General features: G+C 47.3%; 1 protein-coding gene across 2 annotated transcripts in view; it reads right to left on the minus strand.

The window, feature by feature from the left end:
• Positions 1-1,120: 1,120 nt before the first annotated feature.
• RNF185 (ring finger protein 185) overlaps positions 1,121-13,710 on the minus strand; it is a 31,647-nt gene continuing 19,057 nt past the window's right edge. For both annotated transcript variants that reach the window (XM_024566550.3, XM_024566551.3), the window contains exons 3-7: positions 11,706-11,724; positions 9,722-9,834; positions 8,995-9,049; positions 5,541-5,658; positions 1,121-3,609 (exon numbers count right to left, since the gene is read on the minus strand). In XM_024566550.3, coding sequence (XP_024422318.1) covers positions 3,512-3,609; positions 5,541-5,658; positions 8,995-9,049; positions 9,722-9,834; positions 11,706-11,724 — 403 coding nt within the window. In that variant the 3' untranslated portion in view covers positions 1,121-3,511. The remainder of the gene's footprint in view (positions 3,610-5,540; positions 5,659-8,994; positions 9,050-9,721; positions 9,835-11,705; positions 11,725-13,710) is intronic.

The following is a 13,710-nucleotide window of genomic DNA, read 5'->3' on the forward strand; positions in this document are numbered from 1 at the left end:
TTTCAAGACATACAAGAGTACGAGGAGCTTGTGAACACCAGTGATGTAAATAGCAAAACTGAAGCTGTGGGAAACTCAGCAGGACAAATGCACTTGTGTTTTATGACAGATGGACTGCAAGGGAAAGAAGAGACGGAAGAGGGACATGTGGGTGTAATAGACTTGAGACATCTAACAGCTATGTGTGGCCCTGATTTGGATCGCAGTGGAAATAAGCCATATAAAAAGTTATGAGACAATTACGAAAATTTGAACGATTGACATTAAGGAATTATTATTTTTTAAGGTACACAAAATGGTATTTTGGTTGTTTTAAAAAATCCTTATTGAGATATACATATATTGAAATAATAGATGACGTATGACTAGAATTTGCCTCAAAATAGTCCGGGTACGGGAGAGGGAATTGTGTGAAGGTGGGAATTGAACAGGACTGGACTGAAGTTAATGGTTACTGGGGCTGGGCAACTGGTCTGTGGAACCGTGACTGTCCTGTTCTACCTCTGTGTATGTTGTTTTTCACTGGGAACAAAAATCGTGTTTTTTTCTTACTTGGCTTGAGTTTCTGGAGTTCTCTTACTTTTGCATTTCTACTATATCTTGGCACTAATCAATGTGCTATTAGGTCAAAATGTAAGAGGGAGAGAAGAGCCCCATTCGGAAGGATGACCTGTAGTTCTGGTGTGCCAGGGGACCTGAGGCTGGGCCAGCTTTGTAACCTTACCATCTTCCATTTCACACTCTGCTACTGAGGAATTCTGAGGAGTGCCAGGGCAGGCCACCTGCCCCGTCACAAAACGGGTGGAGAGATGCTGACAGCGAATAGCCTACAATTGTCCTCAAGGCTCTGCCGGGCCGCCAGCTGAGGTCCACCGCGGCAGCTTGCACATACTTGTCAGGATGCTGCCTGCCGGACAGGTCACACCGTGGGCGGGGCTGCGTATGAGGCCCGGTCTCCCGCTACGCGTCTCATCTCTAATTACCGACGGCTGCTGGAACGCTTTCATCTTCTGTGTGACAGTCCCAAGGACGCGCAGGTGCTTTCCAGAGGCCAATCAGTGGGACTGCTCCCCAGCCATCCCCTGACCCACGACACAGGCAAGAAGTCCACAGCTCCCGGTAATGTAAAACCATTTAATTCTAAATCAAATCACTTTCACAACAGTGAAAATTAGTGACTGGTCAAGGTGTGCCACTGTACATGGTGTCATTTTCTTTCTGTGGTTCGGACCTGGTCCTGATCCGCAAAGGTGGCAGGAGTGGGGGGTAGAGGTTAAGAACATAGAAAAACACACAAAGGAAAAACTGCCTTGGCAGTGGGGCAAGGTGGTGAGCCTGATGAGGGGTGGTGGAAAGGGGGGCTCCCACCAGGGCTGGGCCAGCAGTCCCTAGTCAGCTTTCCTGCCCCAGCTCCTGATGGAGGATGAGTGGGGACCTATAAGGTTCAAAATCAAAGGGCATGTAGCCAACATGGGTTTGGTGACAGGTTCCTGGGATATCTTTGCTGGCAGAGCTTTCCTGCGCTCAGTCCATTTCATTAAAGAGTCCAAGTGATTCATCTTCCCACCCATATCCCTTTTCTAACCTTTCTTCTGGAAACCCATTTCTGGTGAGCCCATGTGACTGAAGTCCTCTCCCTCACCACCAGGTGGAGCCACTGCACTGAGGGATCTGCCCCTGTCCCCCAAGTCCTTTCCAGCTGAGAAGATCCAGGGCACCTCCCACTTTGGGGATTTCCAGGTGATAAAAAGAGCTCTCTTAAGTGGGTGCCCCCAAGATGTTTACAATCCATCAGGCACACTGTAGAGCTGGTGGCTTACTCTTACCAAATGGATTCAGCAAATGAACTACCTATTCAATACTTATATTTTGTCTTTTAACACTGAACTCTGGCATTGACAGGTACAGGGGGTGATGGAATAAGGGCTGTGGAGAGGGGTGGCGGGCTTCCTTCATCTCGGGTGAGGTTTTGGTTTCCACATGCTATGCAGAGCCGTATCTGGGAAAAAAAACACTAGGTGGGGCTTTCCACGATTTGTTGGCTATTGCTGGAGATCAGCCAGGAGCCGTGCATGTGATGTGACCGAGGCCCCAGAGGAAGACCACCTCCTCCACCCTCGGAGTCTCCTGGAATATACTAGATTTCTAGGAAGAGCAAGACAGGCAGAGCAAGAATCATTCTATCTAGTGAACTATCCTCCTGCCTGGCACCACACTCCCTCAGATTTGGAGGAAGAAGCTTGTGAAGTTGAAGAACAAATCAAGGGCTGGGGAAGCCTGATTTCCAAAGGAAGACCACATGATATCACCGTGCCGAGGCTCCCCAGGCCCACTGCCTGGCGTTAACAAATCATCAGGGGTCGCCTGCTCTGGAGTGGCATGCTTCCCTGGTTTTAGCACACACACAAGGAGTTCCCAGGGGAGTCCATCGAGACATGCCAAAATGAGGGTCTTCCCTCTTCCCTGCCTCTTCAGTAAGGACAACTTTGCCTCTGAGCAGGCTGGTCTTCCACACGCAGCTGGACTGACTTGACAAAGCCCCAGGTGCCTCTGGGCAGGCAGATCTGGAGGGTGCACGTGCAACTTCTGCCGCCTCGGGGACAGGGCTGCTCGTGCGGTGGTCCCTGCATCGGAGCTCTGGATCCCACTGGCGTCCCAACTGCAGCTTTTCACTGATGCTCAGCAGTAGTCTAGGCTGTGTGCTCTCTGGCAGAGAGGCACATGGGTGTAGTTTTTTGGGGAAAGTTGATGGGAAATCTGTGAGTGAAGCCACATGTCTCCTGGGATAATCTATGCCAGAAAACAAGGAGGTCATTCAAGCCACTCTCTGGGGCCAGAGACACTGAGTATGGCCCAGAGCCAACCAAAGATCATTGGGTCTCTGGTGAATTCATGATATGATTCTAGCTTCAGCTGCTGCAATTGTGATCTTTTATAGGACGGCAATTTTTTGCATCTCTGCTGAGGAGGAGGAGGAGAAGGAAGAGGGAGAGGAGAGGGAGGAGGAAATAGGACAGAGCAGCACTGGGATCTGGAAGGGGAACCTCTCTGTATGAGGACCCCCACTGACTTTGGAGGCCCCTTACCAAGGGGTATTTAAAAGAGATGAAAGAAAGCTTCCATAAGTAACATTTGGTTCATCCCTTTGTTCTTATAATATCAAACTTGGGTGAAATTGTACTGACAGTTTCTCTCTTCTGCCTCTTCCCTGTGCAGAGTCAGGAGCTGCTGAGCTGGCTGGAATAGGATTTCACGGTGTAACCCATGAGAGACGACTCAATGCCAAGGCCTGAGATTGTAGCAGAGTGTTTATGGCAGTGGCCATACCCCAGTGTTCTTGACAACTGGTATTGAGTCCCTAAGCTCTGACGGAGAAGCCAAATTCCTTGACGTGTTACTGACCCCACTGATTCCAGGGATCAGGATTATCCAGGAAGCCAAACAGCAAGAGTGGGGGTGGCGTGTCACCAGTCCAGAGGCCCTGCCATGGATGTAGGCCAGGAGCCCAGCATTAGGCAATTAGGAGCCAGAACATGATCACCAGGGCCACAAACAGGAAGAGGCGTGACAGGAACTGCTCATCCACGTACTGGGGCGTCCCGGGAACAGCTGGAGAGACAGGAGGGAGAAGAGAAGAGTCAGAACACTGCAGCTGTGCACACTACCCACTAAAGAGTCGAGAAGCATCAGCCTTCAACTCCTCACAGCAAAACCCTGCACACTAAAAAGATTTCCAGACCCAAAATAACATCATGCAAAACAAAACTGGAATTACGAAAACTGGTGAAATAATGTAACGATGAGGACAACGTCTCCAAAGGGGTTTGGCCTATAGGTGCAAGTAAGACAGGGAACTCTTAGAGGGAATAATGAAAGAAAAGCTACTGCTTGTTAAGCATCTCCTGTGTGCTAAGTGTTTTGCACACACATTATCGCTTGGTGGGCACTACTCCCATTTTCTGTAAGAAGAAAGCGAAGTGGGTGGTGACACACAATGCAATATGATGCATTATACAATTGCACATCTGAAATCTTTAGGTTCATTAACCAATGTCACCCCAATAAATTCAATCTCAATTTTAAAAGAAGGAAGAAACTGAAGCACTGCCTCCTGAGTCATGAGCCTCTAGATTCTGGCACTGTTGAACCTGGGGGGTTCTCAGAGAGCGCTTCATGGAGCGCCTCCCCGTTCCAGAGGGGAGAGCTGGAGCCCAGACAGGCAAAAATGACCCGTTTCTCCCATTGCTATTGCATAGCAAACTAGGGGCAGAAGCGGGCTGAGAAACTGGTCTCTCTCCTCTCAGCTTTGACAAAAGCTGCTATGCAGAGCTCACTGACTATCGGGGAAGGAGAGTTAAGAGAATCTACACCCCGATGGGCAAGCTGTACCCAACGCGACAGGAGAAAACTGTCTGACTGTGGCAGGAGGGTAAAGAGATCTAGAGTCCAGCCCGGCTGTGGAACTATGTTCACCTGGGGAACCCAAGGTGAACCTTGGACCTAGTTGGAAGGAAGCAAGCTATCAGGCCTTCCTGGGGCCCTACCCTTTGGGGTCTCCTTCCTCATAGGAAACATGAACAGAAGAGAAACCTTTGAGGTAGGTGGGGTAAGAAAGGGCATTATTAAGAGCTCTTGGTGCGGTTCTATTCCCCAGGTAGGTACTCTGAGGGATCCATGCAGGCAACCAGTCAACAAAGACTTATCGATTGCCTGCTATGTGCCAAGCACCAGGGTGGGGGCAGGGGACAACTGGGATAGCCCAGGTGTGGGTTACTGTCCCTAGAGCGTAAGTTTCTAGCCTGCACTGAGGAACTAGGCACTGGTCCCCACTGTGCGTAGCACACAAGGGGCTCTGAGCACTGCAAGTGGAGCTCAGCTGACCTCAGCAGCTCTGCAGGCTCCATGGTAAGGATCCCGCCTGGGGCGTCAGATCGTGATGGAGGACAGGGCACCCACCTTGCTGCCCTGCTCTACACAGAATGTAGTTGGCATTCTCGAACTCACTGGAGGCAGGAAGGTGGCAGCAGGTGGCAGACCTACACAGAGGTCCCAAAGGGACCAGCCCCATGTGTGTCCCGAGGGAAACTGGACAGAGATGCCAGAGAATAGAGAGGCCCTGACTCCTTGTGGGTCACCTTGCTTGTTCCGGCCCCTAAAGGTCAAAGTAAGGGGGGGGGGGTGGCGTACATGTGCAGGACTAGGCTTTCCTTCAGCTGTGAAAGGTTTATACCTTTTCATTTTATGTGCATGGGACATGTCTTGGGAGACAGTACTGAGTATTTTCTAATTTGTAAAACAGACCTAATCACACATCTGTCCCACAGGCTTATGAGGATCCCGAGTTTGTAACAGAAAGCACTCTGACATGCCTAATACTTGGCAAGCATGCAGTATCATGAGCACGACTACCGGTAATCTGGAAAGAGTTCAGCACATTTTGAAAAAGCTGATTATCCATATAGTAACAATCATCTGTGCTCTATACACTGCCAGATATGGAGAAGCCTTCAGGTAGAATTACCAAGGAAATAAGGTCTCACCTGGAGGAGGCCGCCCATCATTTATGTTAAATGCTGTGGCAAATATCCCAAAGGGAAACGCCCCAATTCCAAAGGACATCTGAAAGCCGCCATCTCCAAATCCAAACCCTTGAAATCCCTGTGTGGAAGAAATGCAATTAAGAAGCAGAACAAGCAGGTTTCTCCTGCACCTATTAAACATGTCAAGTTACGTGTGGCACCCACCTCTCCTCCCTGTCCTCTGCCACCTGTTTCCGAGGGAGGACATCTTTTCCTCCCATCTAGACCCCAAGGCAGAGGAACCCTGGTGGTCCCTCTGCCCTTCTAGTCTACAAGGAGTCCCAGCTAAGGAGATTTGAATACCAGAAAGAACTGGCTCTGACCCAAAGTAGAACACTCTGCTGAAGCAAGTCAGCGTACTTAGGGCTGCAGGTTCTTTCCCAGTCCTACGCTAGCCAGTGAAATTTTCTACACGCTTTACAACAGCAGAATTGGCGATAACTCTTATGCCCAAGTACAAGGGAACGTCAGTACAAGCTACACATTGTTGGTAATAGCATCACAAAGCAGGTCATGATAAAAATCTCGATACATGCTCTCAAAGGACCATTACGCTGCCACGCAGCAACACAGCAAAACTCTGTGACCGAGTTATCAGATGAAATTGGTTGGACACCATGGTCACAAGTACATGACAACATGTGGGTATGTGGGCAAGATAGGGGTAAGTATTTTCCATAAAAATTTTCTATTAATGTCAAGAAGCTCAAATTTTCTGGTAAGTTAGAGAAGTTCAAATATTCCGATATAAAAGTAATATATGCTTGTTATAAGAAATTCACACATTACAGAAATAACTGACAGGAAGTCAGGGTCTCCACGTCCATCTTCCATTTCACAGCCCCTCCCCTCTCACAGCCACTGTCGGCCGTCCGGTGTGTCGGCCTGAGCTTCTGCCCCCATTCAGGTTCTACACTGCATTGCCTTTCACATGATGAGATTCGAAAGGAATCGTAATATTGCGAATAAGTAACTCCCATGTTCTAAGTGCTAACTGTGTGCCGGGCACCATGTTAAGCACTAGGATACATAAATCACATTTAATTTTTACGGGAGCGTCACCCACATTTTACAAGTGACCAAACTGAGGCTCGGAGAGGTGAAATGACTTGAAGGTTGCAACGAGCTCAGATCTAAAACTAAGTCAGTGTGATCCGAAAACCCAAGCTCTTCATTGCTGTGCGTGTTGTACAAAAAAATCCCTCTCCTTTCCTGCATCCCTGGGTGGATCTTTAGAATGAATGACGACAGAAATGACAAAAAGAAGAAAAATGAGCGGGCCAAATGCTCTCCACAAAGCACTTCCATTTGTGAGCCTTTCACAAATCGTGAAAGTGACTGCTCCCCACCCCATACGGAGCAGCCTGGCATATCCAGTTCCAAATGTCTTGCTGGTGGCACTACCTATAAAGCTTAGCAGTCGACTTAGTAAGAGGGAACCCTACACGGAAGGGAAACAACCAGTTTCCTTCTCAGTGCAGAAATGCCTCCTATTTAGACCTAGTATGGGTGAGAGTCCGAGGCTCCTAGAACCAAGAAAGGTATTGATCGTTTCATCAGGAACCGCCACTTCACTCAGCGCACTCCCCAGGGCTAGCTCCTGGATCCCCTCTGACAACAACTGTCCCGTCCCACAAGTCCTCACTTTTTGTGCGTTTACCTTCCTACAGTGGCAGAGGCAAAAAGTATCACTGATGACTGCAGGTGCTTGCAAATGCTAGAGGTGTGCATGGCAGTCACCGAGGCCAGGGCCTCCGATTCCTGGGTCAGCAGCTAGTACTCTGTCGGGAAGCAGAGCCTGCGAAGGTTACAGTGGTGTTGCCTGGTAGCCAAGAACAGGGACTTCCACAGCAGTCCCGTCTGGACTCCAGCCCTTGTCTGTGAGACCCCAGATAACTCACTTCACCTGCAGGGCCTCACTTGGTTCTTCTGTTAAATGGGTTGATGGGAAGCTTAAATGAGCTTGTGAGTATAAAGCCCTTTACATACAGTTGTTTGCACATAATAGTCATTCAACAAGTATTTGTTGCTGTTATTATTGAGTGCAATCTGGAGAAGAGACCCTCAAGTTATATCAAGACCCCTGACTCAATAATCCACTCCTGGGAATCCTAAGAAAATGCCATAAGTCAAATAGGAAAAAAAAAAAGTGCCAAGATAGACTCTGTAACAAAATCTGGAAGAAACTAAAAGGTTCTTCAATGGGAAAACCTAAATTAAAATGCATCAATATTCAATGGAATAAATAGTACCTTTTAAAAATAATAAAGAGTGCCCGGGCTGGGGGGCTCAGTTGGTTGGAGCGCCGTCCCGTACACCAAACGGCTGCAGGGTCCACCCCTGTCAGGACACACGCCTGGGACACAGGCCAGGTCCACGGTTGGGGCCCGCGTAAGAGGCAACCGACTGATGTTTCTCTCACACAGAGATGCTTCTCTCCCTCTCTTTCTCCATCCACCCTCCTCTCTAAAAATAAAATAAATAAAATCTTAAATAATAATGAAGTCAGGACACTCCCGAGCGTCATGGAAAATACTGTCAAAATTAAAATGTAAAGCAGCGAAGAGAATGATGACGACCACATAAGATACACACACACACACACACACACACAGCATGCAGATGAAACACAGATGGGAAAATGAAGAAAATATACTTGTGGGATTCTGGCAGTGTGGATAAATATTTTGCTTTTATAATATTTTAAATATTTTGACAAGAAATTAAAAAAAAAAAGACTAACGCCTGATTTAAATGTGCACGATTTTTGAGCGAGTAATTCTAGCTCTAAGAATTTATCCTAGTAAAATAATCATGAACCTGCTCAAAAATCTGTAAGTTGATCAGAGTATTTTTAAAATGGGGGGGGGAAGGAAATAGCAGAATGCCCAACAATAGATTAAATAAATTATATAAAGTCCAAACACAGGGACACTGTACATAAAAGCTGAAGCTCTATCACTGAAAGTCCCCCCCCCAGGAATGCAAGCTCTGTCAGGGCGAGACCTTAGCTGTGCTCACGGATGTGTCATCTATGCCTAGAAGGATGCCCAGCGCACAGAAAGCACTTACCATAGAGTAAGTGAAATTTTAAAAGAGGGTTACACAACAGGAGGCAAATATTTAAAAAAACATATGCATATATGCACATCTATAAATAAAATACGCAGACATAAAAAGGCCCATAAAACGTGTATGTATACATCGTTATAGAAACATAAAAAGAAAATGGACCAAAATGTTCCCAGTGGTTGTCTCTGGGTGGTGTGATTATAGTGGTTTCCCTCCTTTCCTTTCTGTATTTTACAAGTCTTCCTCTAGTTTTATAATCAAGAAGGAAAAAGTACAGGGCCAAGAGAGAAACTTCTAAAGCTATGGGCTCATTACAAGATGCTTCTCCTAGAATTTTCCTCACCCCTCTGTTCTCCGGCTCTGGCCTCTGACCTTGAGGACGTGGAGGGGTCTTCTCTCTGAAACGGAAACAGTGAAAATGTTTTGAGCTGCTCGGAGTTCTTCGCCAGGGTCATGCCCCTTTTCCTGCCCAGTACATGAACAGACCTATGCCAAAATAAACCAAACACTGAGTAACTCTTTGTTCTACTTGCAGTTGTTTTTCCCTACCTATGGAAAATTAAGGAGCCAATCAGCTTGTTTGTAAGATTCTCAGCAGATTGCACTCAGCCTACTTCTCTCAGACAGCCTGACCCAGACTGGTGAAGAATGCCAGCCAGACATCTATCCCTGGACCACGTGATATAGGGGTCATGGAAATGAAAAGCCCCAAATCCCCACTCTATAAGCCTCCCAGACCCCTGTCCCCGCCCCCCATATTTTATACATCACTGCTACAGCAACCCACTGCACTGCCCTGCAGACTCCTGCTAGACACCGTGCGTCGCAGGCTGCTCCTTTACAGCACTTTGCGTGCCCCTGGCAGACACCCTGTGGATATCTGCGCTATAGCTCAGCAAGTGGCAACCTGGCTCCCTTCCCCTCCCAGCTCACTCCCATCTGGATCACAACTGCCTCAGAGCTGAGGATCTGCAAGCCCCGAGTAAAGGGTGGGGTGAGCTGGTACAGAATGGAAGTGAATTCATGTCCAAAGGGGAAGAGTGGGTGTGAGAGGTGCCCCAAGGCCTCACCTGGGGTCCTGCTGCCCAGTGCTGCCCCTGCCATAGAGTGGGATGACTTTGTCTCGGCTGATCCCGGCTTTGCAAACTGGACACACCTGTCTGTTAGGTCTGGTCTCCAACCACTGCAAGCAGGAGAGAAAATGCATTAATGGTACGAGCCCACCACAGAGCGCTGTCGGAGCTAGGAGAACAACATGGACCAGAGGCCTCAAATTGGAAACACCAGCACCAACAGGGAAAACCTCAAAGAACTTGACTTTGATTCCTGCTCCTGCCACTCAATAAATATTTACTAGTGGTGAAACCAAAATTGCCTTTAAATACCATCATAATTAAACAAGCTTCTTCACGCTTTGTTTTCTCTAGGGGTTCCCAGCAACACAGCAGGAAGGAACTGCAAGCCTGGAGCTGTGTCAGGGTGTCTGACAGACACAGCCTCGGTTTAGGCTGCCAGTGCAGGTGTAACAAAATTTGTATCTCCACCCCCCGCCCCCCAAAGGGACCCACTGGATGACCCTGGCCGTCGAATATTTCTTTCTGTGATTTCTCATTTTTACAGCATTTCCTCAACAGCTCTGAATTCCACACATCAGCATCTGGATATAAGCTGATCATTTTCTGGTGATTTCCTACTATGTGCTAAAGGATAGATTTTGCTTATTATCTAAATTTGCTTAGTGGTTTTTTTAATGTATTTTCACTGACTTTTGCATTCAGCTATTTCTTTCAATATGGAGAACACCAGAATCCTGTTTTGGATTTCCCAGGCCCTTTTGCTGGTTACATTAAAAACATTTTGCTTATTTAACTTTCTTTCTTTCTTTTTTTTTTTTCCAAATTGTAAGAGAAAGTTTATTTAGAAAGTTAACAAAAATAGAAGAAGTGAGCCAGCCCAGACTCAGGACCTGCACACAGAACAAAGGAAGGGGCCTTGAGCTTAGGACGGAAGCAAAGGCAACAAGCCTGGGGGGAAGAAGAGGGAGATGGGAAAGGCTCAGGAGTGCACCTATTTACTTTTCTTAAAAACAAGATAAAAACATGTTACCTGTAGTGTTTTTGTAGACATTAAATAATTTAATATGTATATTCTCAACATCTATCTTAGAATATACATTATAATTTTAGACCTAATGACAAGAAGCACATTCTAGAAGTGTGAATCTAGGACTTCAGTGCCAAGGAGAAGGTAATGTTCAGTGATTTTATATCTTATTTCCTTTATCTTACTGTCAAAAGCCCCAAAACATATGTATATTGTGTTCTTCATAAATTTATGGCAGACATGTTTCACCAGGTTCCCTGGGATCAGAATGCATAGCCCTGCACTTAGCAGGAACCCCTCTCGTTTCCCCCACTTTTTCCCACCCAGATTCTGAGGCTCTGGCGGTCTGGAACTTCTGTCCTCTCCCCACGTTCCCAAGCCCCCTACTAGTGTGGGGCTCCACTGCCAACAGCCATGGAGACAGCCATGGTTTCTCACAGCCAGTTGTGAGCGCCAGCCCTGGTCTGTCTCACCGAGCAGGCACCTGGTCTGGTGCACACTTACTGACTGGTTTTTATCATAATCTAATGCTGGGAAAACAGACTTTTTCCCTCTCACAAAAGCTCTCTATTGAGATCTAAAGAGCTTCCTCCTTCCCAACATTTTCAAGGGTAGGGGGAATTGTTGATATGACAGGAGGTACTTTCTAGAGGCACTCTCTCAAAAATGAAAAACTAACATACTGTCAAATCCAACCCAATTTACACATGAGGGATTGAGACCCAGAGAAGGGCCACCAGTAGCAGAGTCAGGACCATCCTGTGTAGCACGCTGACCCCGTTTCATCAAGTGCCTGTCAGTGGGCGGGTATGTAATGGGGGTTGGGGACGAGCAAGCAAATGAGCCCACAAGCAGGGGAGATTGCAGGTTCTGACAGCAGTCCCCTGAGACCAGGGGTGTCTTGTGCAACCACAGCTGATGAAAGACAAAGTAAAATGAAATGCATCTTACCTGATGTAAACACGGCCAACTGTCAGAGTCCCCAGAGCAACCAGTCATCAAGCAGAAAAGAGAAAGGGGGAAAAGGGGAAAAAAAGCTTTCATTAGCAGAAACACCGAGGCAGGGGCAGACAAATGGGAAACATGGAAAAACTGGATGGAACTGTGGAGCACTGCCACCCACTGAGGGGGGATCACTGGTGCCAAAAATTAGAAAAGACTGGGCTGTAGCCCTTACAGGCGTGGCCCAGGTGGATGGGCGTCCTCCTGCAAAGTGAAGGGTCGCCGGATTCCCAGTCAGGGCACATGCCCAGGTTGCAGGTTCGGTCCCCAGTCGGGGTACGTACAAGAGGCAACTGATCCATGTTTCTCTCTCCCATCTGTTTTCCTCCCTCCCCCTCTCTCTAAAAGTAAATACGTAAAATCTTAAAAAAAAAAAAAAAAAGACTGGGCTAAAAACACAGGAAAAATGAAGCAATGGAGTCAAGACACCAATCTCTACCGCTGGGGTCCCACTATTTGTGAAGACCCCCACGTACCAGACCACCCCACCTAACTTCTCTACAAGTCAAACTCCGAGGGGTTTGGGCCTCTAAAGGAATCCAATAAATAAAAGCTAAGGACCCTCTGGCAGAAAAACTCATGGGGACATTCTCACGCTCTCCTCCCCGCACACGTGCACACACGTTAATATTCTGGACTCAGTTTCAGTGGGCTCGTAGCCTCCTCCGTCTCAAAAGGAACGTGCAGATCTAGATCCAGTTTAACCAGATCTTCAGGCTGTCCTCGGCCTCGGGAACTCGGCAGGCAGTGAGCACCTTCAAAGTCCAGGCCCGCTGTTAAGGACACCGACACTAACAAGAATGGGAGGCTGCTGCGGAAGGGGCTACCTTCAGCTTAGTGGGGTTGCTCCAACGCTACACAGGTTGCCACCCAATCTCTCAGTTTTCAAATGAGAAAACCGAGCTCAGAAGCATGAAGTGACTGCCTGCAGCGCTGGGACTGAAAATAAGGTCCCTGGCTTCCAGTGTACTGTCCTTCCTACCACCCAGCAGGGGGTGCAAAAAATGACATGTACAGAATTGAAGGAAAAGTCACTCTAACTCCCTGCTTTTAACTTTTTTTCTCTCTTGATTCCCTCATCCAAGTAACAAGTATCAACTACAGATCTAACGCATGCCAGGACAGTGGAAAATGGGGACGTGGATTCTGTCCCTCAAATAACATGCAATGTGCAGAACGTGGAATCTGCACCCAGATTCTCAGAGCTGAGGGGTGGTGTCTCCTCTGGCTGAGTAGACTCAGAGGATAATTCCTTCCCCAATTCCTGAACCACCGTTTAGCCTTGAAATCCAGATACACAATTTCCCTGGACAGAACAGACACCTGACACCTCACTCCAGCATTAACCTTGCAACTGCATTCCAAACTAAGCCAGGGGCATCCTAAATCGCGGCAGATCTCCACTGGCAACCTCCCTCAAAGGCTGTGGGGCAGAAGTGGGGGTACTTTTTCTGGGGGAAAATTAAGGATTATAACACTGATGATGGTTAGTCCCATTTACAAAGCAACTACTGTGTGTCAGTCTGTGGCTGAATAGCTTTGCATCTGTTAATGCCACTGGATGGTCAAACCAACCTTTGCGAAAGTGCAATTATCTCTATTTTACAGATAAGAAAACTGAGGCACAGAGAAGATAGAAGATTTGCCCAGAGACAAACACTCCAATCAGAAGCATCTGTTTCATTTTAGAGTCTGTGTTCTTTCCATTGATACCCTGACTTAATTCTTAATTTTGTCATCATTTCAGGTCTTGCTTTTATGATACCCTAATCATAAGACTGGAGCATCACCAAATTCTAGGAGAGGGCTGATGACAATAGTTTCTGCATAAAACTTAGTGATTAGGGAAAGAGACTCCAGAACAAAAATCTCCACCTCACTCTATTCACTCATCAATTAATCATTTCACTGTGGCCAATTTGACTCCCTTAAATATTGCTTAAATGATCCTTTC

This window comes from Desmodus rotundus, chromosome 7 (genome assembly GCF_022682495.2).
Source record: "Desmodus rotundus isolate HL8 chromosome 7, HLdesRot8A.1, whole genome shotgun sequence".
Taxonomy (NCBI): Eukaryota; Metazoa; Chordata; class Mammalia; order Chiroptera; family Phyllostomidae; genus Desmodus; species Desmodus rotundus.